The sequence below is a fragment of the Balaenoptera musculus genome, chromosome 1 (assembly GCF_009873245.2).
Source record: "Balaenoptera musculus isolate JJ_BM4_2016_0621 chromosome 1, mBalMus1.pri.v3, whole genome shotgun sequence".
Taxonomy (NCBI): domain Eukaryota; kingdom Metazoa; phylum Chordata; class Mammalia; order Artiodactyla; family Balaenopteridae; genus Balaenoptera; species Balaenoptera musculus.
The window spans coordinates 44,584,730-44,612,362 of record NC_045785.1 but is presented as its reverse complement, the minus strand read 5'-3'; the positions used below and the strand labels follow the sequence as shown (position 1 = coordinate 44,612,362).

At 41.8% G+C, this 27,633-nt stretch overlaps 1 protein-coding gene across 3 annotated transcripts in view; it reads right to left on the bottom strand.

Moving 5' to 3' along the window:
* Positions 1-27,633, bottom strand: part of CPT2 (carnitine palmitoyltransferase 2) — a 32,940-nt gene continuing 5,307 nt past the window's right edge. Inside the window, exons 2-5 of one of the 3 annotated variants that reach the window (XM_036861653.1) lie at positions 20,061-20,141; positions 18,185-18,291; positions 5,803-7,161; positions 1-1,704 (exon numbers count right to left, since the gene is read on the bottom strand). In XM_036861653.1, the coding sequence (XP_036717548.1) occupies positions 1,643-1,704; positions 5,803-7,161; positions 18,185-18,291; positions 20,061-20,141 (1,609 nt within the window). In that variant the 3' untranslated portion in view covers positions 1-1,642. Of the gene's footprint in view, positions 1,705-4,197; positions 4,833-5,802; positions 7,162-18,045; positions 18,098-18,184; positions 18,292-20,060; positions 20,142-27,633 lie in introns of those variants that run through there. The other 2 variants (XM_036861645.1, XM_036861659.1) reach the window with 2 other exon arrangements.

The following is a 27,633-nucleotide window of genomic DNA, read 5'->3' as shown; positions in this document are numbered from 1 at the left end:
GGGACAAGATAGGGGTAGGGGATTAAGATGTACAAACTAGTATGCATAAAATAAGCTACAAGGACGTATTGTACAGCACAGCAATCTAGTAATGGAGACAGTTGCAGAAACTGAAAAGCACTGCGATACAGGTTAGATTGTCCAGATGCTCTGGGCATACACAGGAGGGGCACCAACTAACTCAGTCTCAGAGGGGTGGGGTGAGAGGAGGTGCGGTCTATCTGAAACCTGAAGGTTGAGCAGAAGATAGCTGAAAGGGTGGAGAGGGGCTTATGCTCCAAGCAGAGGCAACTTCCTCAGGGTAAGCTGTTAAGAGAGGTGGGGCTGACAAGATGAGCAGAGCCAGCTCCACCAAGGCCACAACTGTCACACTGAGGAGTATGGACTGTTTTCCAAGTTAATGGAAAACCACTGAGGACTTTTAAGCAGGGATATGATCAGACTTGTCCATGAAAAAAATCACTGGCTACAGTGAGGAGAATGGACTGGAGGCAATGAGTGGAGTCTAGAGGCAGGATGAGGGCCAGTTAGGAGGGGAGAAATAGGCTCCGCTTCTTGACAGGAGGCGCTACAAAGTCAGCTTGCAAAGGTGCGGGTGCCGGGAGGGAACAACGCAGTCTCCAGCAATAACACATTATGTGTCAGGCCCCTCGCTGGCCAAAACAGAAGCCAAAGCTGGGAGTAGCGGAGGATGGAGGAAGGGATGACCCATTCTTCCGGGGAGACCCCATGAGCGTGGCTTCATGGGAGGGGACATTTGAGCTGGGCTAAAAAGAACAAGGACTAATTTGGCAGAGGATGTGCTGGAGCCAAGGGCATTCTGAGGATGGAGGATGGCATTTGCAAGGTACAGCGTCACAGTAAAGCTCAGACATGTCTGAGACCAATGCGAGGCTTAGTGTGGCTGAAGCATGAGGCATGAGGAGGGCTGGTAAGGAAGTGAGGGGCTGCTAACGTGAATTGTTTTTTGTTCCTGCCTAACAACTTGGTATTGCACAAACAGTATGATATCAATAAAGGAAAAAAGAAAAAGAAATAAACATTTTCTTAAACCCCACCATCCTAGCTCCCTAACAGAAGTGTGTTTATTTTCCCCTGTTCTCTTTCAGGGCCTATCTACACACAGACATGTTTTTATATGGCTATAATCCTAGCAGCATTAAGATTATATTTAACTGTTTTCCACTTAATATCATAAATACCAAATGTGATTCTGCTTATTCAGTGGCCCTGTCTTCTTTACAATGGAAGACTCCCAGAAAGAAGATATACTTGTAACCAATTCCGCTCAAGCAGTCCCCCAGGCTCCATTCTCTGCTGGAGGCTCCCTTCATCTCTTTGTTTATCAAGCCCCAGTTGTGTCTCCTGAAACACCCTAAACTCTCTCCCTTCCAGCACCTACCCCACTGTCTCATGTCTACCTCCTCCAATCCTGGCTCCCATTCCTTTTTTGTCAGTTATTCTGTCACATGAAGATAATTGGATAGGTGTCACTAGATTTGGAAAATATGTTCGAGGTGGTCTAATTTAAAACATAAGCTAATAAAACCCACAATGAGATACCACTTCACACTCACCAGAATGGCTATAATCCAAATAGATGAAAACAAGTGTTGGTGAGGATGTGGAGAAGCTGGAACATTCACACTCTGCTGGTGGGAATGTAAAATGGTGCAACCGCTTTGGAGAATATCCTGGCTGTTTCTTAAATGATTAAACATAGAGTTACTACATGACCCAGCAATTCCACTCCTACGTAAATACCCCAGAGAAATGAAAACATATGTCAACACAAAGACTTATACACAAATGTTCATAGCAGCATTATTCATAATAGCTAAAAAGTGGAAAAAACCCAGATGACTATCAACTGATCAATGAATAAATAAAATGTGATCCATCTATATACTGGAATAGTATTCAGCAATAAAAAGAAGATAAGTACTGACATGTTCTGGAACATGGATAAATCTTGAAAACATTATGCTAAGCAAAAGGCCACATATTGTATGATTCCATTTATATGAAATGTCCAGAATAGAAAAACCTATAGAGACAGAAAGTAGATTATGGTTTTGTCTAGGATTTGGGGAAAGTTAGGGGGTTGAGGGAAAAGGAGAGTGACCACTAATCGGTACAGCCTTTCTACTGGAGATGAAAATGTTCTAAAATTGATTGTGGTGATGGTTGCACAACTCTGTGAATATGCTAAAAATGACAGAATGATATACTTTAAATAAGTGAAATATATGGTATGGGAAGTATAGCTCAATAAAGCTGTCTCTTAAAAAATGTAACCTACATAGTATCCACGAAACTCACTCTGGGGATCCTGGAGGCACCTCAAAGAGTAGCAGATAACTTCCAGAGAGGCTGGTGTGACTGTGGATCTGGAGATGTGCCATACTTGTTCAGGAGTCCTGGAAAAGAGCCACCTGGACAGAGCTTGCTGGCTTCCCAAAGCACCGTGGGAAACTCCACGTGGGAGCTGCTTTAGGGTCAGGAGCAACAGGTATTAATTTAACAAAACTCATCCTCCTGAGTTGGGAGGCCAGCTAATTTAAGATCTAATTACCGGAAGCCTAGACAAACAAATACAGGAAAAAAAGCACTGGACAAGGAATCAAGAGAGTTGGTCCTAATCCTACATGTTACCAAGCTCCCCCAACCTGTCCATCTTTTGTATGGAAAATGGGGATAACTTCTATTTCAGAGCTGAGGGGATCAAATCGGCTGATGCTTTACAAATAGTTGAGTTCTGTACAAATGTGCAAGACCTGTGTGTGAGCTCCAACTGGATTGAGACTTAACTGTTTTTGCCATCCTAGCTACCTCGTAGAACCCTTCATAGCATGAATCCAAGATCAGAAGGAGGGGTGGAGGAAGTTGTAAATAGGAATGCCGAACACTGGGACAGGCCAGCAGTTCCCCTTAAGGGACTGCTCGCACCCAAGAGGTACTGCCCAAGGGTACATCCACCTGAACATAAGCATGAAATATACTTTTCCACCAAGCTTCAGTTGAGGCTTCGGTCTTAAGAGCTCCTGCTATGGGGAACTTGCTATCCAAGAGGGGTCAGCACTTCAATAAGGAATGGAACAGCGGCAGCAAGACATCACAGAACAAGAGAGCACAGGCTCAGCTTCAGCTGTATGCCAGGTGCTTTACCTATATCGTTACAGCTAATTCTCATGACATCCCCATGCTATAGGGATTATCCCCATTTTACAAAGGAACTCACAGACCAGAAAGGCAAAAGAACTTGCCTCTAGTCATAAAGTGAGGACATGGTGGAACCAAGATACCAGAGTTCAGGTGTTCCTGATCATGGTTCCTGAACAAGAGCAGCATATGCTGATGTGCATTGGCAGCCACAAATGCCTCTCTCTGATCAAACCATGGAATGTGGAGGACCTGGGACCTGTTGGGTATTCACTAAATGGTTAATGAGCAAAGGATGGACAGGGTCGGCTAAGAAGACATGCAGGAGTGTTTACATGAACTGTAAGGAGGATTAAATGAGATAATGCATTGGAAGAGCTTTGTGACTGGCTCATACCAGAATTCAACCCAGCTGTCTAGTAACTTGCTGGGCAAGCCACTGGAAACGCAGGTAAAATTAATCACAAACAAAAACCCTTCCTTTTCAAAAACAAAACAGAATATGCTTCCTTTTCACGTTACAGCAGTATTCTAACAATAAATTGTTAGAGCAGTAATGTTTTAACAATAAATTCTGTGCTCACTCAGTGGAAGGTTTCAAGGGCAAAATGTACAGAGCAATAATTCTACCTTATTCCACAATTAGCACACAAGATTCAACTGGTAAAAATAAATACACACCAGTTATTAATCTTCATTTGGCTGGAAGAACAGTGATATAGAACTCCCTAAATCCATGGGTATAACCCTTTGTTGCAGCAGGATTATCAGAATCGAGCAGTAGTGGTTTACTCCTTAGAAAAATGAAGAGGGTTTTTAAACAAAGGATATCCCAGGAGAGAGAAGCAAGTTTACAGGAAAGATAAAAGAGCATTTCCTACCATTACCCAAAGAGCCAGGAGCCAATATGAACTTACTATCACCTGAACTTACTACTGGAAAGTTCTTTGTGGAGATTAGGCAACGAGGTTAAACAATTAAAAACAAAAACAAAAAACAAAACAAAAAAACCCAAAACCTAAGAGGAACCACCTCTAAGCATGAATTGCATTTTATTTCTGCTTCAACAATAAATACACCTGAGTTATTTTCTAAGTCTTACCTCCTGATCAAATGTCCTTAAAATTGAAATCTCACATTATCTTTAGTTGTGATCTAGTCCCACTTGGAAATTACATGTTTAGCTTTAAAACCACGGTTTTAAAGCTCAAACCTTATAGCACTGGTGCTCAGGCACCTCACAATTAGTTTCGTTAGTCACAGAACAGTGCATACTGGCTACAGAGGCCCCAATTTTCATGTTGATGAAGCAGTAGAGGCTTTTCATCCACCCAGAAGTTAAGATTTGATGGCTTTGCCTTCTAAGGCATCAAACATGCTTTCTAAGGCCTTCTCCACACACTGGAGAAACTCATGGGCATTGCGGCCTTGGTAGGCAGAGACGTTGCAGCCTATCCAGTTGTCATGAACAGCATACGCAATGCCAAAACCATCAGGGACCACGGGGGCAAAGCCGCCGATGTTCACTGCTGGGCTGCTCAATGTGCTCGTGGACAGGATGTTGTGGTTTATCTGCCTATATGCAGGGTCCAGGTATAGCTCAGGCAGGTCAATACCTTTGGCTGCTCCCAGGTACCGCAGAGCAAACAAGTGTCGATCAAAGCCCTGGCCTGTCAGAGACAAAATGGAAAACCAGAGTCTCAGGATCTCAGAACTGAAAGGGACCTCACTTGGTAAAACCTCCCACCCATGGTAGGAATACCTTCACAGCATCCTTGAGAGTGGAAGAAGGGTTTGTTTATCTCTGCATGCACACCTCCAGCTTGCTAACCTCTGGAGTTTATTCTAGAATATTCCTTTTAAAAAAGCTGTGAACAGCTGAGCTAAAAATCAGCCTAAAATGAACATGATTTTTAAAATTTTGAAATTGAATCAGTTTAGTCAAACAGTCAAGAAAAGTACGTGGAGAGCACACTATGGACTCAAAAACTAAGGTAAAAGCCAAAGCCCAAATCAAGTGTAAAAGACAAGATTGAGTCAGTGGAACAAAATGGAAGGGGTATTTGACCAGGGTTCTAATCTTCGCTTTCCTGCTAATTTGCCGTGTGACCCTGAGCCAGTGGTCTCAGTTTCATACTTATAAAATAGAGAAGGATGAGACTAGAATGTCTTGGAGGTCCCTTTCAGTTCCAGGACTTCGGCTACATGAAAGGACTGGACTGTGTGATCCTCCAGGTCCTTTCTAGGTCTCGAATTTTACTATGAAGAGGCAAAGAAGGATGACACTTAGGTTGGGAAGAGCTTCTGAGATGGCCTATTTACAGGCAGCCAATGCACTTCAACTGAAGTGAAGTAAGAGGGGCCGTGGGCTTAGAAATCCTACGTTGTCAAAAGTGAGTCTGATGACCAATAAATAATAGGAAGAGAGTATGTAACACGGATGAAAGTGACCTTAAATGAGGACGAAGTTAGATGCATTTCCCCATCCTTGCTTAGGAGGAGAGAATATTCTGAACCCTAATGGCTAGTCTGGCTGTTTGGACTGCTAAGGTAGAAAAAAATAATCATCAGTTGGCAGGTGGATTAAACCTAGTGAAGAGGTGGAAATCAGATGTGGGGTAGAATAGTGCTGAGGCTTACCCCAGTGCTGAGGGCAACAAGGCCTAAGGGCATGCTCCCCAAACCCTGTCTCACCCATCGCTGCTTCTTTGGTCAGCTGGTTGTGGTACGTGGAGCACTTGGCCATCATCTGCTGAAGCTCTCCAGCGCTGTGCTTGGAGGGCTCCCTGACAAAGGCCTCAGAGCACCTCTTTGTGAAGACGGAGGCCGGGCGGATGGTCTCGGTGCGGCCGTGCTTGAATGCTGCAGTGCTACAGGACTCATAGGTGGCCACTGTCTGCCCGTACTGCTGCACGAAGGCCATCTGGAAGCCCAGCTGAGCCACCGAGTCAGGGCTCAGCTTCTGCTTCTTCAGGAATTCTTTGCCTCCTCTCTGAAACTGGATGTAGTCAATGGTGAGGGTTTTCATGGTGGCATCAAATTTTTCCTTAGCAGCACTAATGCCAGTCTTTAAAGCATCGTTCAGCTTAAAGTTGAGTTTCTGTACAGCGACAGAAGAGTCAGTGTTAGCTGGCTGGCTCCGTGGAGTGACAGCAGGGGCCTGAGTGCTGTCTTTAAACACTTCATTAAAAAACCTGAGCACTGCAACACCATCGCCCCAAGCATGCTCAAAGTGGACAGCAGCAGTGCCATCCTTGGCTATAATGAGGTTAAAGGATTTATCAAACCAGCGGTTTGTGCCGTCACCGTGCAGCATGTTGTGGGACAAGTGGACAAGGTCCTTAATGGGGAAGTCATCTAGGCAGAGGCAGAATACAGCAGAGTCCACTTTCCTCAGGGCCTCCTCATTGCCACCACTCACCAGCTTCTGTCTGAGCTCTGCCCAGATGTCCCGGTTCTCACTGGTCAGATATGACAGTGGAAACTCGGGGGCCAGGCTATTGTCTGAGAGAATGTACTTCAGATGAGCCTGGATTTCTGAGGCGCTCACAATGTTCCCATCTTGATCCAGGACATCAAAGACATAGAAATGTCCTTTTCTTAGGACCAGGAGGTGTCTGGCCTTGTCATCAGTGAAGAGTTCATCTCGACTGGGTTTGGGCAAACGAGTGGAATTGAAAAGCCGAAAATACTGGGACATATCCAGGGGATATGCATTGACCAAGTAGGCGCCATACCAGGACAGAGAGGAAGGCACAAAGCGTATGAGTCTCTTGAAGGTGTCAGTGTCACTTTTGGCAGGGTTCAAGTGGAACACTTCTGGTTCCAAAAGGTCAGCCCGAAGTGTCTTCAGAAACCGGACGGCAGAGACAGTCAAGTTGGTTGCCCGGGTGAGCTGGTCGTTGTACTCGGACTTTGGGTCAGGGTTGAATGACATAAATGGATTAAAGTTCAGGACAATGGGGTCTCGGGCAGTTAGGTACATATCAAACCAGGGACCTAAAAAATAAAAATTAAAAAAGAACAATAAAGAGTTAATGCAGTTCCTAAAGATAAAATTTGAGAAAGAAAAAAAAAATCAAGCATATTCAGAAGTGACATTAACCTCCAGAGGATGGGATTTTCTGATTATTTTTTTGCTCTGCAATAATTCATAAATGGTAAATGGGATCATATAATATGTGGTGCATCTGATTTCTATCACTTACAATAATGCTTTGGAGGTGCATCCATGCTATAGCATATATCAGTCTTCATTTCTTTTTATTGCTAAATAATGTTCCAATAATGTACCACATTTTGTTTATCCATTCATTTGTACATGGACATTTGGGTTGTTTCCACTTATTGGTTATTTTGAATAATGCTGGTACATACAAATTTTCCTGTGGACATATGTTCTCAGTTCTTTTGGGGGATATAGCTAGGAGTGGAATTGCTAGGTCATATGGTAAGTCTATGTTTAACCCCCTTTTTTTTTGACTGAAATTGTTTGATTTTTTATTAATTTTTTCTTTTTTTATTGAAGTACAGTTGATTTACAATGTTGTGTTAGTTTCAGGTGTACAGCAAAGTGATTCAGTTATACATATACGTATACCTAGTCTTTTTCAGATTCTTTTCTATTATAGATTATTACAAGATACTGAATATAGTTCCCTGTGCTATACAGTAGGTCCTTGTTGTTTATCTATTTTAGATATATTAGTGTGTCTCTGTTAATTCCAAACTCCTAATTTATCCCTCCCCAGCACCAACCTTTCCCCCTTTGGCAACCATACGTTTGTTTTCTATGTCTGTGCGTCTGTTTCAAACACGTTTTGGAAGTAAGTTCATCTGTATCATATTTTAGATTCCACACATAAGTGATATATGATGGTTGTCTTTCTCTGTCTCACTTACTTCAGTTTATATGATAATCTCTAGGTCCACGCATGTTGCCGCAAATGGCATTATTTCATTTTTTAATGGCTGAGTAATATTCCATTGTATATATATACCACATCTTCTTTATCCATTCATCTGTCGATGGGCATTTAGGTTGCTTCCATGTCTTGGCTACTGTAAATAGTGAAGCTATGAACACTGAGGAGCACGTATCTTTTCGAATTAGCGTTTTCTCCAGATACATGCCCAGGAGTGGGATTGCTGGATCATATGGTAACTCTATTTTTAGTTTTTTAAGGAACCTCCATACTGTTCTCCATACTGCACCAATTTACATTCCCACCAGCAGTCCCTTTTCTCCACACTATCTCCAGCATTTCTTATTTGTAGAATTTTTGATGATGACCATTTTGACTGGTGTGAGGTAATACCTCATTGTAGTTTTGATTTGTATTTTTCTAATTAGCAATGTTGAGCATCCTTTCATGTGCCTGTTGGCCATCTGTATATCTTCTTTGGAGAAATGTCTATTTAGGTCTTCTGCCCATTTTTTTTTTTTAAGATATACAATTTATTTATTTATTTATTTTTAAATTTATTTTTGGCTGCATTGGATCTTTGCTGCTGTGCGCGGGCTTTCTCTAGTTGCGTCGAGTGGGGCTACTCTTCGTTGCGGTGCGTGGGCTTCTCATTGCGGTGGCTTCTCTTGTTGCAGAGCACGGGCTCTAGGCACGTGGGCTTCAGTAGTTGTGGCACACGGGCCCAGCTGCTCTGCGGCATGTAGGATCTTCCCAGACCAGGGATCGAACCCGTGTCCCCTGCATTGGCAGGCAGATTCTTAACCACTGCACCACCAAGGAAGTCCCATTCTGCCCATTTTTTGATTGGGTTGTTTGTTTTTTGATATTGAACTGTATGAGCTATTTGTAAATTTTGGAGACTAATCCCTTGTTAGTCACATCATTTGCAAAAATTTTCTCCCATTCCGCAGGTTAACTTTTCATTTTGTTTATGGTTTCCTTTGCTGTGCAAAAGCTTTTAAGTTTAATTAGGTCCCAATCATTTATTTTTGCTTTTATTTCCATTACTCTAGGAGACAGATCTAAAAAAATATTGCTGTGGTTTATGTCAAAGAATGTTCTTCCTGTTTTCCTCTAGGAATTTTATAGTACCTGGTCTTACATTTAGGTCTTTAATCCATTTTGAGTTTATTTTTGTATACGGTGTTAGAATGTTCTAAGTTCATTCTTTTACATGTAGCTGTCCAGTTTTCCCAGCACCACTTATTAAAGAGACTGCCTTTTCTCCATTGTATATTCTTGCCTACTTTGTTGTAGACTAATTGACCGTAGGTGTGTGGATTTATTTCTGGGCTCTCTATTCTGCTCCACTGATCCATATGTCTGTTTTTGTGCCAATACCATGTTGTTTAGATTACTGTGGCTTTGTAGTATTGCCTGAAGTCTGGGAAGGTTATGCCTCTAGCTGTGTTCTTTTTCCTCAGGATTACTTTGGCAATTCTGGGTCTTTTGTGGTTCCATGTAAATTTTAGGATTACTTGTTCTAGTTCTGTGAAGAATGTCATGGGTAATCTCATACAGATCATGTTAAATCTGTAGATTGCTTTGGGTAGTATGGCCCTTTTAACTACATTAATTCTTCTAATCCAAGAGCATGGTATTTCTTTTCATTTCTTTGAATCACCTTCAATTTCCTTTATCAATGTTTTTATAGTTCTCAGCATATAAGTCTTTCATCTCTTCGGTCAGGTTTATTCCTAGGTATTTCACTTTTTTTGGACACAATTTTAAAAGGGATTTTTTTACTTTGTCTTCCTCATATTTCATTGTTAGTGTAAAGAAATGCAACTGATTTCTCTATGTTAATCTCGTATCCTTCTACCTTACTGAATTCGTTTATCAGTTCTAATAGTTTCTATGTTCGGGAGTCTTTAGGGTTTTCTATATAGAGTATCATGTCATCTACATATAATGACAATTTTACCTCTTCCCTTCCAATTTAGATACCTTTTATTTCTTTTTCTTGTCTGATTGCTGGGGCTAGGACTTCCAATACTATGTTGAATAGAAGTGGTGAGAGTGGGCATCCTTGTCTTGTTCCAGAATTTAGTGGGAAGGCTTTTAGCGTTTCACTGTTGAGTATTATATTGGCTGTGGGTTTGCCATAAATAGCTTTTATTATATTGCGATATGTTCCCTCTATACCCACTTTGGTAAGAGTTTTTATCATGAATGAATTTTGAATTTTGAATTTTATCAAATGTTTTTTTCTGCATCTACTGAGATGATCATATGGTCTTTGTCTTTTCTTTTGTTGATGTGGTGTATCATATGATTGACTTGCAAATCTGAACCACCCTTGTGACCCTGGGATGCATCCAACTTGATCATGGTGTATGATCCTTTTTATGCGTTGTTGGATTTGGTTTGCTAACATTTTGTTGAGGATTTTTATATCCATATTCATCAAAGATATTGGCCTGTAATTTTCTTTTTTGATAATATCTTTGTCTGGTTTTAGTAACAGGATGATGGTGGCTTCATAGGATGACTTTGGTAGGGTTCCCTCTTCAACATTCCATGTGCACTTGAAAAGAATGTATTCTGTTTTTTTTGGATGTAATGTCCTGAAGATATCAATTAAATCTAACTGTTCTACTGTGTCATTTAGAGTCTCTGTTGCATTACTGATCTTCTGTCTGGAAGATCTGTCCATTGACGTCAGTGGGGTGTTAAAGTCTCCTACTATTATTGTATTCCCATCAATTCTCCCTTTATGTCTGTTAGTATTTGTTTTATGTATTTAGGTGCTCCTATATTGAGAGCATGCAGGATAATGAGTGTAATATTCCTCTTCTTGTATTGATCCTTTTATCATTATACAGTGTCCTTCTTTATCTTTCTTTAAGACCTTTGTTTTAAAGTCTATTTTGTCTGATTTAAGTATTGCTATCCCTGCTTTCTTGTCATTTCCATTTGCATGAAATATTTTTTTCCATCCCCTCACTTTCAATCCGTATGTGTTCTTTGCCCTAAAGTGGGTCTACTGTAGGCAGCATATTGTAGGTTCTTGTCTTATTATCCAGTCTGCCACTCTACGTCTTTTGATCAGAGCCTTTAGTCCATTGACATTTAAAGTAATTATTGATAAGTATGTATTTACTGTCATTTTAAACCTTGTTTTTCAGTTGATTTTGTATATCTTCTTTGTTTCTTCTTTTTGTTTTTCCTTTTGTGGTTTGATGGTTTTCTTTTGTATTATGCTTGAGTACCTTTTTTCTTTCTGTTTTTTTGTGAATCTTTTATATGCTTTTGATTTGTGGTTACTCTGATTTTCAAGTATGTTAACCCATAACTAAATCTACTTGCTTTAGACTGGTAGTCATATAAGCTCAAACACATTCTAAAAGATCTACATTTTCTTACTCCCCTCCCCACATTTTGTGATTTGATGTCCCATTTTTACATCTTCATGTTTATTCTTTTGCCGTACACTGTAGTTATGATCACTTTCATAGAATTAAAAAAACTTTTTTAAACCTATGTACTGACTTATTTAAGTGAGCTTTAATCCTTTTATATATTTACCTCTTCTACTGTTGTTTTCTCTTTCCTATAGATTCTTGCTTCTTTTCTATTTAGACAAGACCTTTCAATATTTATTTTAAGATAGGTTTAGTATTCCTGTATTCCTTTAGTTTTTGCTTGTCTGAGAAATTCTTTCTCTCTCCTTCTATTCTAAATGATAACCTTGCTGAGTAGAGTATCCTAGGTTGCAGGTTTTTCCCTTTCAGGACTTTGAATATATCTTGCCACTCCCTTCTGGCCTGCAAAATTTCTGTAGAGAAATCAGCTGATAGCCTTATGGGGGTTCCCTTGTAACTGCCCATTTGTTTTTCTCTTGCTACTTTTAGAATTCTCTCTTTATCTTTAACTTTTGGCATTTTAATTATGATATGTCTTAGAGTAGGTCTGTTTGGGTTCATCTTGTTTGGGACCCTCTGTGCTTCCCGTGCCTAGAAATCTGTTTCCTTCTTTAGGTCTGGGAAGTTTTCAGCCATAATTTTTTCAAGTACATTTTCAATCCCCTTTTCTCTTTCTTCTGCTTCTAGGATTCTTATTATGTGTAGATTGGCATGCTTTACGTTATCCCATAGATCTCGTATGTTGCTTTCACTTTTTTTCATTTGTCTTTGTCTGCTGTTCTGATTGGGTGATTTCCATTATTCTATCTTCCAGATCACTTATTCATTCTTCTGCATTATTTAGTTTGCTATTTATTGCCTTTAGCTTGGTTTTCATCTTGGCAATTGAGTGGTGTAATTTTGGTTGGCTCCTCTTTGTAGTTTCTAGTTCCTTGTTACAATGATCTGAATTTCTAACAATAGCTTTTCTTAATTCCTTCAGCATTTTTATTACTTCTTTTTTGAACTTGTGGTCTGGTAGACTGGAAAGGTCATCTGTTTCACTGTTCTTTCAGGGGATTTCTCTTGTTCTTTTAATTGGGAGTAATTCCTCTGCTTTTTGATTTTTCTTATATTTCTCTGACTCTATGAATTTAGGAGAAAGAGTTATCTACTGTGGTCTTGAAGGGCTGTTTTTATGTGGGAGTGTCCCTGTGTAGCCTGCTTGAATCCAAAATTTCTCGTGTGAGGGCTGTTTTTAGTATGGATGCTTGCCATCTCTTTCCTCAGGGTGGCCCTTGTCCCCTTGATAGGGGGTGTGTTTGGTGCTGTGGTGACCAGAGCCTGTACTGGATGTTGGGTGGGGCCTCCTCTTTGCTTTGTGGATGTCACAGCCCTGCAGGGGGGAAGGGTCTGCTCCCCAGTTGTTGTAATAGAAGTCCCCAGATCTGGTTCTAAGCTGTGGTGTGAAGCAGGTGGGACTGGAGCACTCCCTCTGGGAAAGGAGCCGCTGCATGTTTCTCCCCAGGAACTGTGACGCAGGACGTGCGATTCTGTGATGCTGCCTGCCACCTGGTGTGAGCACCCACAAAGACCACTATTGCCTGGCACTGCCCTTCGGGGACACCTTTGCTTAGGGGCTCTGGTAACCTGAGGTCCCTTAGGAGTGCAGGCGCACTCACAGAGTGGTTGCTCCATAAACCCACTGGAGCCGTGTTCCCTGAGCCCGCCTACAATCAACCCAGATGGCCTTCAGGCACGCATGGTTCTGGTCCCAAATCCACCAGAGTGAGAACTCACTGGGGCCACCTCCCTGCGCCCACAGTGGGACTGCTGATAATCAGCTCAGACAGCCCCCAGGCAGGCACGTGCGGTCCTGAACCCAAAATCTGCCAGAGCGGCAACCTGCCAAAGCTGCAACCCAGCACCTGCAGTGGGATCGCCAGAGATAAGCTCAGATTTCAGGCCCGCCTTCATGTGTGCCGCCCACAAAGTTCACAGCATCTGTGGTGATTGGAGCCACACCCTGCTGTGAGCATGCTGACAGTGAGGCTGCTACGGCAGGCCCACAGCCCTCCCTTCGTGTGTTGACAATGGGGCTCCTATGGCAGACCCATGCTCCATCCTGTGTACACTCCCAGTTGCAGCCTGGGTCACACTCCAGGCCCTTTGGGATGTCTCCCCACAGCCAAACCGTGTCCTCTCCCTGGGTGTGTCCTCTGAAACCTGAGTTTCAGCACCCAGTCACTGCACACACCAGCAGGCACGCGTCTTGGGCTCAGAAATGCGGCAACATGGCCAGGACCATCTGTGTTGGTGTATCTCTGCCCTGCAGGGCGGCAAGCCAGCTCCCACACTCTCCTCTCCAGCCTCTGAAGCTCCCTATCTGTCCTGGTGGACCTCCCAGCCAGCGAAGGAGGTTCTCAGGGTGAGGGAAGCTGTCCTCTTTCACCGCTCCCTCCCAGGAGCGCAGGTCCTGTCCCACGTCCCCTTCTCCCTTTTCCCTTTGTCCTACCCAGTTACATGGGGATCTTTCTTGCAGCTTTGGTTGTATGAGATCTTCTGCAAGCTTTCAATAGATGTTCTGTGAGAACTGTTCCACGTGTAGGTGTGTTTCTGATGTACTTGTGGGAGGAGGTGAGCTCCACATCCTTCTACTCTGCCATCTTGGACTGAACTCTATGTTTAGCCTTTTGGGGAATTGCCAGGGTGTCCTCCAAAGTGGCTAAACCAGGGCTTCCCTGGTGGTGCAGTGGTTAACAATCCGCCTGCCAATGCAGGGGACACGGGTTCGAGCCCTGGGCCGGGAAGATCCCACATGCCGTGGAGCAACTAAGCCTGTGTGCCACAAGTACTGAGCCTGCGCTCTAGAGCCCTCAAGCCACAACTACTGAAGCCCGCGTGCCTAGAGCCTATGCTCCGCAACAAGAGAAGCCACCGCAATGAAAAGTGTGCACACCGCAACGAAGAGTAGCCCCCGCTCACCGCAACTAGAGAAAGCCCGCGCACAGCAACAAAGACCCAACGCAGCCAGAAATAAATAAATAAAATAAATAAATTAAAAAAATAACGGGGCTTCCCTGGTGGCACAGTGGTTGAGAATCTGCCTGCCAATGCAGGGGACACGGGTTCGAGCCCTGGTCTGGGAAGATCCCACATGCCACGGAGCAACTGGGCCCGTGAGCCACAATTACTGAGCCTGCGCGTCTGGAGCCTGTGCTCCGCAACAAGAGAGGCCGCGATGGTGAGAGGCCCGCGCACCGCGATGAAGAGTGGTCCCCACTTGCCGCAACTAGAGAAAGCCCTCGTACAGAAACGAAGACTCAACACAGTCATAAATAAATAAATAAATAAATAAATAAAAGAACGTGAATTTCTTTAAAAAAAATAAATAAATAAATAACAAAGTGGCTGAACCATTACCACCAGCAGTATACAAGGGTTCCAATTTCTCCACATCCTCAGCAGCATTTCTTATTGTTACTGTAAGTCTTATTTGATTGGAGCCATTCTGGTGGGTAACCATCATTGTGGTTTTGACTTACATTTCCCTAATGTTTATTAATTGCTTTTTCCTCCTCATTCCGTTTCCTTTTTTGACACTTACAGAAATAAAAAACAATAATACCTCACTGGCATTCATGCTGAAATAGAATAGTTGTTAATGGGCTTCCCTGGTGGCGCAGTGGTTGAGAATCTGCCTGCCAATGCAGGGCACACGGGTTCAAGCCCTGGTCTGGGAGGATCCCACATGCCACGGAGCAACTGGGCCCGTGAGCCACAACTACTGAGCCTGCGCGTCTGGAGCCTGTGCTCCGCAACAAGAGAGGCCGCGATAGTGAGAGGCCCGCGCACCGCGATGAAGAGTGGCCCCCGCTCGCCGCAACTAGAGAAAGCCCTCGCATAGAAACGAAGACCCAACACAGCCAAAAATAAATAAATAAATAAACTTGAAAAAAAAAGTCACAAGCAAAAATTAAAAAAAAAAAAAAAAAAGTAGCATTAGAATAGTTGTTAATTCCTACCCCATCAGCTTAGGTTTCTCGTGCTTCATCTCCTTTCAGGGACAACATTCACACCTGACTGTCTCCCTAATATGGCAAAAAGTCTTCACCATCATTCTGTGTACTATGTACATTACTGCACTCCCTCTTTTAGGAAATGCTTGAAAAGCAATTAGAAATAACTATCAGTGCGAGTGAACCAATCCAACTAACCCTCTGTATTCCTGTGGATGTTTTGCTTGTAAAAATTCCAGAGGCAGTATCTTATCAGAAAATGTGTTTTCAAGGGAAGTTCTTGGTGGGATTAGGAACTTCCTAATCAAATATAGTCTATCTTTGATTCAAGGAAATAGTTTTTACATATAAATATTGGGAAAGGATTAATGGACATGAATTTATCTATTATTCATTTGTTGGTCCATTCATTCCATTTCATTCCTTGTGAATCAGTGCTGTGCCAGGCCCTGGCCCAGGGGATATAGAGAGGAATAGGGCATGGACTTTAATTCAGAAGAACTCTGATGAAGGAGACAAATAGAATTAAAACATAATGCAAAGCACTAAAATGGGGGCAAGACATATTTGGCAAAAGAAGACATGAATTTATGCCTCTGATCCCTTCAGTAAAAGAATTTTAAAGAGACAGAAACCAATAAGGCAAAGAGAATGAGAGAGGAGAAAAGAGCAAATACTAGAAATTGGAAAGCTCTCTAGCCAATTCAAGGAAGCCAACCCTAACCTGGCAGCAGAGAAAGCCAAGAAACAGTATGATTTACACAGCAGAACCCCCAGAGGGCTCAGGAAGTAGCAGCCTAGATATATCTGGTTGAAGGGCTGTTTAATTAGACCCCCACCTCACCCCCCAGATTCCCTCCCCACTCCAATAGGAGACTTAAGTTTTATTCACTGGAGAAAGTAAAATTGGGGGACATAAGTCACATATGAGAGCTCAAGCTTTCTTCCCTTATCCCACTCCTACAACAGCAGCAAACAGGAAAATACCTTTTGGCAGTTTACTGGAAAAGCCTTCCCTGGGAGTCTAACCCAAAGACACCAACATTAGGGGCACCCCGAGGAAATGGTTTAGCTGATCACATTACAATGAAGCTGTGACTGACAAGCACACCCTCATCTACAGAGCTTCCCACAACTTTTAAATATCTCATTCAGATCTAAGACAACAGAGAAGGATTATGAAACATCTGAAGAAAGAAAAGAGGGTAAAACAAACCAGCAAAAAGCAAATTCGAGACAGACTATGAAGGAAGATGAGAATTAAAAAAAAAAAAATCCCAGGTAAATTATTAAGCACATAGAAAGCAAAACAAAAGAAAGTATAATTATTAACTTCAGAGAAAACAAAGTTCATATGGGACAGGAAAAAAAATTCCAATGTGCTACACAATTCAGCTGACAATACTGTTTACATGATTATAATAGTGTAAACACTAGGTATTGAGCAAACGAAAATTACAAATAACTATACTGTGACAATGAGGGGATGGAAATGTGGTGAGGATATAAGAGACTGCTAAATCCTAATCTTTTACAGTGAGACATCAATAGATAATGCCTAAAACTACAAAAGATGCATTAATATGAGTAAGTAATTTAGAGAATGGGGGAAAATGAGAAGTGAGAAATTAGGGCAAGGTCAGGAAATTTCCATTTCTCCTAACAAGCCTGAGAAAACTATTTGATTCTTTAAACTATATGCATGTATAACCTTATTAAAAATATAAACTGAGTTAAAAGAAGTGCTGTGGGAACAGAGGTGGAAGCAACCAACTCTGAATGGGAAGAAGGGCTGAAAGGTTTCATAGAAAAATCATCCTACCCGATCTTTTTTTTTTTTTCTTAATTGAGATGTAATTGACATATAACATTATATTAGTTTCAAGTGTACAACATAATGATTTGATATTTGTATATACAAATATATTTGTATATTTGCAAAATGCTCAGCACAATAAGTCTAGCTGACATCCATCACCATACATACTTACAAAATTTTTTTTCTTATGAGAAGCTTTAAAATCTGTACTCACAGCAACTTTCAACTATACAATACAGTATTATTAACTATAGTCACCAGGTTATACATTACATCCCCAGGACTTACTTATTTTATAACTGGAAGTTTGTACCTTTTGATCCCCATCTCCCATTTTGCCTAGCCCCTGTCCCGAACCTCTGATAACCACCCTAACTGGGTCTTAAAGGAAGAATTTGCCAGGTAAAAAATGGTGGTGCGAACAACATGGATAAAGGCACAGAAGAATGAAAGAGTAATGGGTTGAGGGAAGGAGTTGTTCAGTTTTGCTGAAGCATGGGTGTGTCAGGGAGGATGGTAAGAGATGAGGCTGGAGCGGGCAGTTGGGCCAGACCGTGAAGGACCTAGAATGATACACACAGGACATAGGACTAAATCCTGCATCCTTTACAGACAGAACCAATGATTAGGTTCTGTCTTGATCCCACCTACAGAGCAGGCAAGCTACTGCTCTTGAGCATGGACTCCAGGCAGCACCTCAGTGGAGGATGAACTCACTCAACCTTAATGTTTACCTCAGGGAGAGAGGATGAGATAACACTTCAGTGCTGGTCTCACCAAAAATATCTGTGAGATTAAAACAGGAGAGAAGATGACTTGCTTTCCATTACGGAGGGCTCTGGAAATATCAAGCCCACAGCCCTGCCTACCCACCTGAAATGTAGCTCGTATGTTTATTCTGCTTGTCCTGAGCGACCAGCTGCTTGTGCAGTTCTTTTCCAATCCCATTTTCAAAACTCTTACACAACTGTTCCGTTTTCCTGAAATGTTCAAGAAAAGATAGAATCAAACCATGGCAGGGAATAGATGATTTTTATTTATTTATTATTATTATTTTTTAACATCTTTATTGGAGTATAATTACTTTACAATGGTGTGTTAGTTTCTGCTTTTATAACAAAGTGAATCAGCTATACATATACATATATCCCCGTATCTCCTCCCTCTTGCATCTCCCTCCCACCCTCCCTATCCCACCCCTCTAAGTGGTCACAGAGCACTGAGCTGATCTCCCTGTACTATGTGGCTGGAGAATAGATGATTTTTAGATTCATGGCCAAGAACTCATCACAGAACTTTGGGTCCCCAAAGCATATCCCTAGAACCAGGGACTGAGATCAGAAAGTACCTCTGGTCAGAAGAACAGGAATCAATCTAAACAGATAAATCTAGGATATCTTAAAATGATTGATCAGGAAGATGAATCCACATCTCATAAAACAATGTGTAATCTGGGAGGCAGCTTGGCATGGAGAAAATGATATAAGCTTTGGAGCCAAGAAGAGCTAAGTTTGAATTCTAGCTCTGTTACTTTCAAACTGTGTAACCTTGGACAAGTTACTTGATCTCTCTCAGTCTCAGTTTCTCTATATGTAAAATAGAGATAATACACCACCTTACATGGTTTTTAAAATATTTATAGAGCTAAGGATTTAGGATAGTTTGAAACATAATACTTAATAACAGGTAGCTATTACATCATTACCATGTCAAGAGAAGCTTCAAGTGACTAATGTGGAATATTTAAAAGCAGAGGACTACATTATGAATGGTTCAACTTTTTTTTCCATCACTGTCCATTGAAGGACTCCGTGATTCTAATGAGAAGGCCAGTTATCTGCACAACAAATTCCCATTGTGGAAAAAGAGTACTATACCAGGATACAAGAGCTTGATGGAATCCGCTTTTTGACAATATCCAATATTGTTTTCCAATTCCATACTGAATTAGTTTCCTAGGACTGCCATAGCAAAGTACCACAGACTGGATGGCTTAAGACAATAGAAACTTATTCTCTCACAGTTCTGGATGCTAGAAGTACAGAATCAAGGTGCTGACAAGACCATATTCTCTCTGAAGACTCCAGTGGAGAATCTGTTCCAGGACTTTCTCTTAGCTTCTGGTGTTACCAGGTATCCTTGGCATTCCTTGGCTTGTTAATCCACTCTAATCTGCCTCTGTCCTCACATGGCTGTCTCTGTGTCTCTCCTCTTCTTACAAGTATACCAATCATATTGGATTAAGGACTCAGCTGTCTCCAGTATGACCTCATCTTAATTAATTACATCTGCAACTACCTTATTTCCAAATAAGTTCACATAATGAGGTTCTCAAAAGGGAATGAATTTGGAGGGCACACTATCCAACCCAGTACATATGCTCACCAAGCAAACTTCTGGTCTGCCACATGCTCTCCTTAATGAACCTCCCTACCAGGAGCACATGCCCTCTGTAAATGACTGGTACCAGCTAGCCTACCAGGTAACACCCACCAAGACAGCACAAATTTGGCATTCTGGCTTATAAACCATTGCCTGTTGAGTCTAGTTAAAGAGACTCTCACCTCAGGGCTTAGTCAGCCCTTCATGAGTGAAAATCTATTTCCTGAACTTGCAAATGTAAAGACTAGGTCCTAGGTGTCTGGTGACCCAATCAAATCACAGACACTCCCTGAAGCTTGGTTCACCAGCACTTGCCAGCCTCCCCTGAGCCACCCATCCATGGCCATTCAGGGTTCTCAGCTTTTACCTGAACTGGCCATCATCCAAGAGAGGTTTCTGCGCACTGAGGTATCTCCTAATGGTGTCTTCAAGTTTGGGAACAGGCAGCCTGGGAAGAAAGTAAGGTCAAGTGTAAGGGTGACAATCTGTGGAAGAGGTTAACTAGCTTCCCAACCCAAACTAACCAATAATTACTGGATAATTAACTTCTTTCCAAAAAAAAACAACAAAAGGAAGCCACTTACAAATGAGAATAGATGAATTTAAGTATCATTGGTAGCTCTTTTTAAGTAAAATAATAACTTTTTGACGTATTAATGATGAATTTCATAAGCTGAATTAGTAAACATACTAACAGATTCAAAATGGGGAAGCAGAAGCTGCCCCAAAATTCCTGTTTCCTGTCACAGTTATAATACCTGTGTTAACCCTATACTGGCACTGATTTTATTTCTACCCTTAGTTTGAACGACTGTCTTTTTCTCTCCCAAGATGAAAAAAAAACTTTTATTTTTAAATTTTCTAGTGTATTTTATGACAGAGAATCATACAAAAGGGAAACACAGGTCTGTCCAATGGGCCAGCCAACCATGGGATCGACCATCAAGCCATGCCCAGCTCAACAGGAGTCCTGTGAGGAAGAACCAAATCTTCCTCCATGTTTACTTACTCATTATTCTCTACTGGTGGATTCCCAATGACAGCTATGGCAATGAAGTTACAGGTCCACAGTGAAATGAAAACACCAGGGCTATGTCGTGAGGCATACTTTTTTTTTTTCATGTTAATAATTTTATTGAAAGATATATCCCCTAGTACCAAAACTTAATCCAAGTTTGTTAGGTTACCTCTGCCAACTCAAAATTAACACTGATACATTCAAAATATCTAAATATAGCAGCCATTTAGGAAAACTGAAAAGTTATCCATAAAACACAGTTTAAGACCTTACTATAAGATACACTGTAGTTCTTCAGTTTATTTTTCAATGCATGTTTATCCAAAATACAATGTCAAAAAATAAATCTGAATTTACAGCCATCATGGACTTAGGCTGCACTGAGTAACCATTCACAACACTTTAACACTGTAGGTCCCCTTACATGGACTTATGCAGAAAATCCCCAACACTACCTCAGCTACCTCTTTTTTTTTTTTTTAATTATTATTATTATTTTATTTTATTTATTTATTTATTTATTTATTTATTTATTTTTGGCTGTGTTGGGTCTTCGTTTTTGTGTGAGGGCTTTCTCCAGTTGCAGCGAGGAGGGGGGCCACTCTTCATCGCGGTGCGCGGGCCTCTCACTATCGCGGCCTCTCTTGTTGTGGAGCACAGGCTCCAGACGCGCAGGCTCAGTAGTTGTGGCTCACGGGCCTAGTTGCTCCGTGGCATGTGGGATCTTCCCAGACCAGGGCTCGAACCCGTGTCCCCTGCGTTGGCAGGCAGATTCTCAACCACTGTGCCACCAGGGAAGCCCTCAGCTACCTCTTAAGTACAAAGTTACCTACTTACCTTTCTCAAGACTTTGTTTTGATACAGTAGGGACATTAAGGAAAATTTACCTTCTTTTTAAACAATTCTAAATTAGAGGCAATGGCAGTTTTATAAAAGCGGTCCTTATTAAAAAGATTCTGGAGTGTTAACTCTAGCCTGAACTTACTTTAGTGGGGTAAAGTAAGTTTTCAGAGTGATGATTTATTTTGGAGTTATTAGTACAACAAACTGAATTTTCTCAATGGAACTAAATTAAGGCAGTATAGATTCTACAAAAAAATTTTTATCATGGATACAAAGTCACCTGTTTTCTATAAAAATTATCAAAGATCACTTAATGAATATGCTAAACTTACCAAGTCTATATTTTTGCCTTCTATAAAATACCCTCAATGTAAATGTCAAATAACAACATTGTCCATATCACTGGATTATCTGATACTAGCAGAAGATGGCCATAGTTGTGAAGTTACTGGTTCACAAGGAAATAAAACAAACATGGATAGTACAGTGAGCTTTTCACAAAGCTAAATTTGCTTACATGAAAAGTCTGTTCTTAATTCTGAGATTGTCCCATCCCCCCTTTTTGGGTGAGAGTCATTAAAGGTCTTTTTTTTTTTAAGAAATAATGTTGATAACAGTATTTTCCCCTATAATTTTACTGATCTGTGAAATCTAAAAGTATAAGAACTACTGACGGTGAAAAGACAAGGAGATTTAGAATCGGACCTAGGCTTAAGTCCCAGCTCTGTCACTTAATCTCTCTGATACGGTTATAGATGGCAAATTACTTCATGTCCCTCAGACTCCATTTCCTGCCTCACAGGAAGTTGGAGAGAAGAACTGCCTCACAGAGAGATCTGAAATCCTGCCAAGTTCCAGCCCCACCCAGCACAAGTCTATCACCAGCACAGCTGGTATATGGAGAGGTTAGGTTCACAGCCTTTGGACTCTCACAGATAACTCAGAGTTTGCATCCAGGATTCTGTCACTTACTATCTAGGTGATCTTGGGAAAATTTCTTACCTCTCCAGCCCTTCTTCTTCCATGTGTTAAATATTAGCTCACTGGACCATTATGAGGATTAAATGAAACAAATATATAAAGAACTTAACAAGGTACCTGACATATAGTAGGCACTAAACATATAGCACATATGGAATGTGTATTTGTAGAACCCAGATACCTATTGATATCTATAGACAGCTCTTTCCATCTCCTTTTCATTTCCCTCCTAGTTTCCTGCTTCCCTCCTCTTTTGACACCTCCCACCTTAGGCACAAACCCTGTCCCCAACCATTCCCTTCGACCCACTCAGCAACATCCAGTTTAATAACATAGCTATTATTCTTCACTAGCCACCTCCACTCTATCTTGCAGAACCCCCATTCCATTCTGAATAAACTACCCTATATTTTATAACTTCTTCTCCAGAACTTCTTCTACCTCCTCACCTTTCTCAAGATCTGACTATTCTGTAAATACCACTTGCCTTCAGATTTCTCCTCAAAGAAAGCCACTCCCATTCCATTCCGAATAAACTACCCTATATTCTATAACTTCTTCTCCAGAACTTCTTCTACCTCCTCACCTTTCTCAAAATCTGACTATTCTGTAAATACCACTTGCCTTCAGATTTCTCCTCAAAGAAAGCCACTCCCCAACTTCTAGGAAGGACCAACACCCTCCTAACCTCCACAACCTGCCATCAACATCAAACAAGTTTCTTTCCTCTCAAATCTAATTGTACCACCTTCTCCCCATCCTCCTCTGTTATCCACTCCAAGGAATGCTGGGTTAGTAAACCAGCTCTCTGGTGGGTAGGGGGGTGAAGCCCTGATTTGTAGCATTTACCAATTTCTGTAAATCTCCCACCATGGCCAAGTTCAAGCTACCAACATGATGTCACCGAATGTGGAGCTGGGAAGAAATGCACAGAGTTGGCTCGCATGATTATGGTGATGTATAGAGAGGGGAGCTCACCACTCATTAGGATTCTTCCTCTGAATCCCCTTTTCTCACCTCCACTGGCACATGGGCTGGCACAGAACAGGTACTCAATGTGTGTTAAATGAATTAGTTGATTACCTTCCTTTACCCCCCTACGCACCCCAGGACCCTATATTCTTCTCTATCATTTTTAGTGGCATTTATGTATTTATGTCTCTCTTCCCCATCAGACTGCAGACCATGAGATCCTTTAAGGATGCAGAAGATGGAGTTAGAGATTCTCTTCTCCCATCCTGTTGGTTTTGACATCTTCTTCTGATTCTCTTTTCCTCCATTATGTCCTCTTGCCCTAAAAGTGCCAGTTTTCTCAAGACTGGCTCCTCTGCCCTCTTCTGACTGGATACTCCATCGGTGATCCCCCCTGCTCTGACAGTATCAACTCTGACACTTACAGAGGCTCTTCCAAGCAGGCAACGAGGAAGAAAACTGAAGGTATGCAAGGGAGCATAATCCTGTCAACTGTGGATTCGTTCTTTGTTTAGGGACAGTATGCTATGCTGGAAAAGCCTAAGCCTTGAAGCCAAACAAACCCGAGTTCAAATTTTAAACAAGTCACTTTTCAGAAAGTAGACTGGTGGTTACCAAGGGTGTTGGGGGGATGGGGAATGACTACTAATGACGGGGAGAGGTGATGACTTAGATAGTGGTGATAGCTGCACAACTCTGTGATTATATAACCCTCCCCCATGGAACTGTACACTTTAAAAGTATGAATTTTACCAGTGCACAGGCACTAGACCCAGGACCCCCAGGGCCCTGCAGCCAGAGACCACAGGACCCAGATGCACCCACCAGTGAGCAGGCACCAGCCCTCAAATCCCTGACCTGCCCACCAGTAAGCCTGCTCTAGCCTCAGGACCAGCCTACCCACTAGCTGGTGGACACCAGCCCCAGGGCAACAACAGCCCCTCAGCTGGAGGACCCACCTCAGACTCCAGCAGGCCAGCAGCACCTGCCCTGGGACTGGTTGGGCCCTGGCCTCACCCACCAGCAGGCCAACACAAACTTCGGGACACCCTTGACCCCACAGCCAGCTGTGTCAGGAGCCAGCCCCATCCACCAGCAGTCCAACACCAGATCCGGAACCTCTGGGCCCCCCGGGCCCTGCAGCCAGACCCCAGGAATTGACTCTGCCCACCAGTGAGCCAGCACTAGCCCTGGGACTGCCGGAGCTCTGCAGCCAACCACCTTGTGACCCTGCCCAGCAATACTGGGACGCATAGGACATCTCTTACAAAAGGCCACTTCTCCAAGATTGGGAAACATAACCAACCTACCAGATACACAGAGATAAAAACAGCAAGTTAGGCAAAATGAAGTGACGAAGGAACATGTTCCAAATGAAGGAACAAAATAAAACCCCAGAAGAAGAATTAAGTGAAGTGGAGATAGGCAATCTACCTGAGAAAGAGTTCAGGGTAATGACTGTAAAGACGATCATAGGGCTTCCCTGGTGGCGCAGTGGTTGAGAATCTGCCTGCTAATGCAGGGGACATGGGTTCAAGCCCTGGTCTGGGAAGATCCCACATGCCACGGAGCAACTAGGCCCGTGAGCCACAACTACTGAGCCTGCGCGTCTGGAGCTTGTGCTCCGCAACAAGAGAGGCTGCAACAATGAGAGGCCCGCGCACCGCGATTAAGAGTGGCCCCCGCTTGCCGCAAGTAGAGAAAGCTCTCGCACAGAAACGAAGACCCAACACAGCCAAAATTAAATAGATAAATTAACTAAAAAAAAAAAAAAAAAAAAGACGATCATAGAACTCAGGAGAAGAATGGATACACAAAGCAAGAAGTTAGAAGTTTTTAACAAAGACTTAGAAAATATGAAGAACAATCAAACAGAGATGAAGAATACACTAACTGAAATGAAAAATACACTAGAAGGAATCAACAGTAGGCTAAATGATACAGAGGAACAGATCAAATGAGCTAGAAGACAGGGTAGTGGAAATCACTCATGCTGAACAAAAAAAAGAAAACAGAATGAAAAGAAATGAGGATGGTTTAAGGGACCTCTGGGATGATATCAACTGTACTAATATTCACATTATAGGGGTCCCAGAAGGAGAAGAGAGAGAGAAAGGGGCAGAGAACATATTTGAAAACATAATAGCTGAAAACGTCCCTAACATGTGAAAGAAAACAGACATCCAAGTCCAGGAAGCACAGAGAGTCCCATACAGGATGAACCCAAAGAGGAACACATCAAGGCACATTGTAATTAAATGGTAAAAATTAAGCATAAAGAGAAAATATTAAAAGCAGCAAGGGAAAAGCAACAAGTTACTTACAAGGGAATTCCCATGAGGTTATCAGCTGACTTTTCAGGAGACTCTGCAGGCCAGAAAGGCGTGGCATGATATATTTAAAGTGATAAAAAAGAAAAACCTACAACCAAGAATACTCTACCCAGCAAGGTTCTCATTCAGATTTGATGGAGAGATCAAAAGTTTTTCAAACAAGCAAAACCTAAAAGAGTTCAGCACCACCAAACCAGCTTTGCAAGAAATGTTAAAGGGACTTCTCTAAGCAAAAAAGAAAAGGTCATAACTAGAAACATGAAGATTAGAAAAGGAAAAAGCTCACCAGTAAAGGCAAATATACAAAAAGGTTAGATCATCAACCACATACAAAGCTAGTAGGAAGGTTAAAAGAAAAAAGTGGTAAAATCATCTATATCCACAATATGCAGTTAAGGGATACACAAAACAATTAGATCTAAAATATGATGTCAAAAACCGTCATCATGATATAGAAGCAGAGTACAAATGCAGGGTTGTTAAAATGCATTTGACATTAAGAAATCAGCAACTAAAACCAATCATGTATATACACAGATGGCTATATTTAAATCTCACGGTAACCATAAACCAAAAATCTATAATTGATAACACGCACAAAAAAGAGAAAGGAACCCAAAGGTAAGACTAAAGATTGTCACCAAATCACAAGAGAAGAGAACAAAACTAATAAAGGAACAAAAAAGAACTACAAAAACAATCTCAAAACAATGAACAAAATGGCAATAAGAATATACATATCGGGACTTCCCTGGTGGCTCAGCGGTTAAGAATCCGCCTGCCAATGCAGGGGACACGGGTTTGAGCCCTGGTCCGGGAAGATCCCACATGCCATGGAGCAACTAAGCCCATGCGCCACAACTACTGAGCCTGCGCTCTAGAGCCTGCGAGCCACAACTACTGAGCCTGAGTGCCACAACTACTGAAGCCCGTGCGCCTAGAGGCCATGCTCCACAACAAGAGAAGCCACCGCAATGAGAAGCCTGTGAACCACAACAAAGAGTAGCCCTTGCTTGAGACAACTAGAGAAAGCCCGTGCACAGCAACGAAAACCCAACACAGCCAAAAATAGATAAATAAATAAATTTATATTAAAAAAAGAATATATATATCAATAATTGCTTTAAGTGTAAATGGACTAAATGCTCCATTCAAAGACATAGAGTGGCTGAATGGATACAAAAACAAGACCCATATATAAGCTGCCTACAAGAGATTCATTTCAGATCTAAAGACACACACTGATTTGAGGGGATGGGAAAAGATATCCTATACTAATGGAAATCAAAAGAAAGCCGGGGTAGCAATACTTATATTAGACAAAATAGACTTTAAGACAAAGACGGTTACAAGAGACAAAGAAGGATACTACATAATGATCAAAGGATCAATCCAAGAAGAAGGTATAATAATTTTAAATACATATGCACCCAACATAGGAGCACCTCAATACATAAAGCAAATATTAACAGACCTAAATGAAGAAATTGACAGTAACACAATAACAGTAGGGGAGTTTAACACCCCACTTACATCAATGTACAGATCATCAAGACAAAAAATCTATAAGGAAACATTGGCCTTAAATTACACGTTAGACCAGAGAACCTAATAGATACATAAAAAACCTTCTATCCCAAAACAGTAGAATACACTGTTCCAAGTGCACATGGAACATTCTTCAGGACAGGTCACAGAACAAGCCTCAAAACAAGCTAGGCCACGAAACAAGCCTCAGAAAATTTAAGAAAACTGAAATCATATCAAGCATCTTTTCCAGCCACAATGCTGTG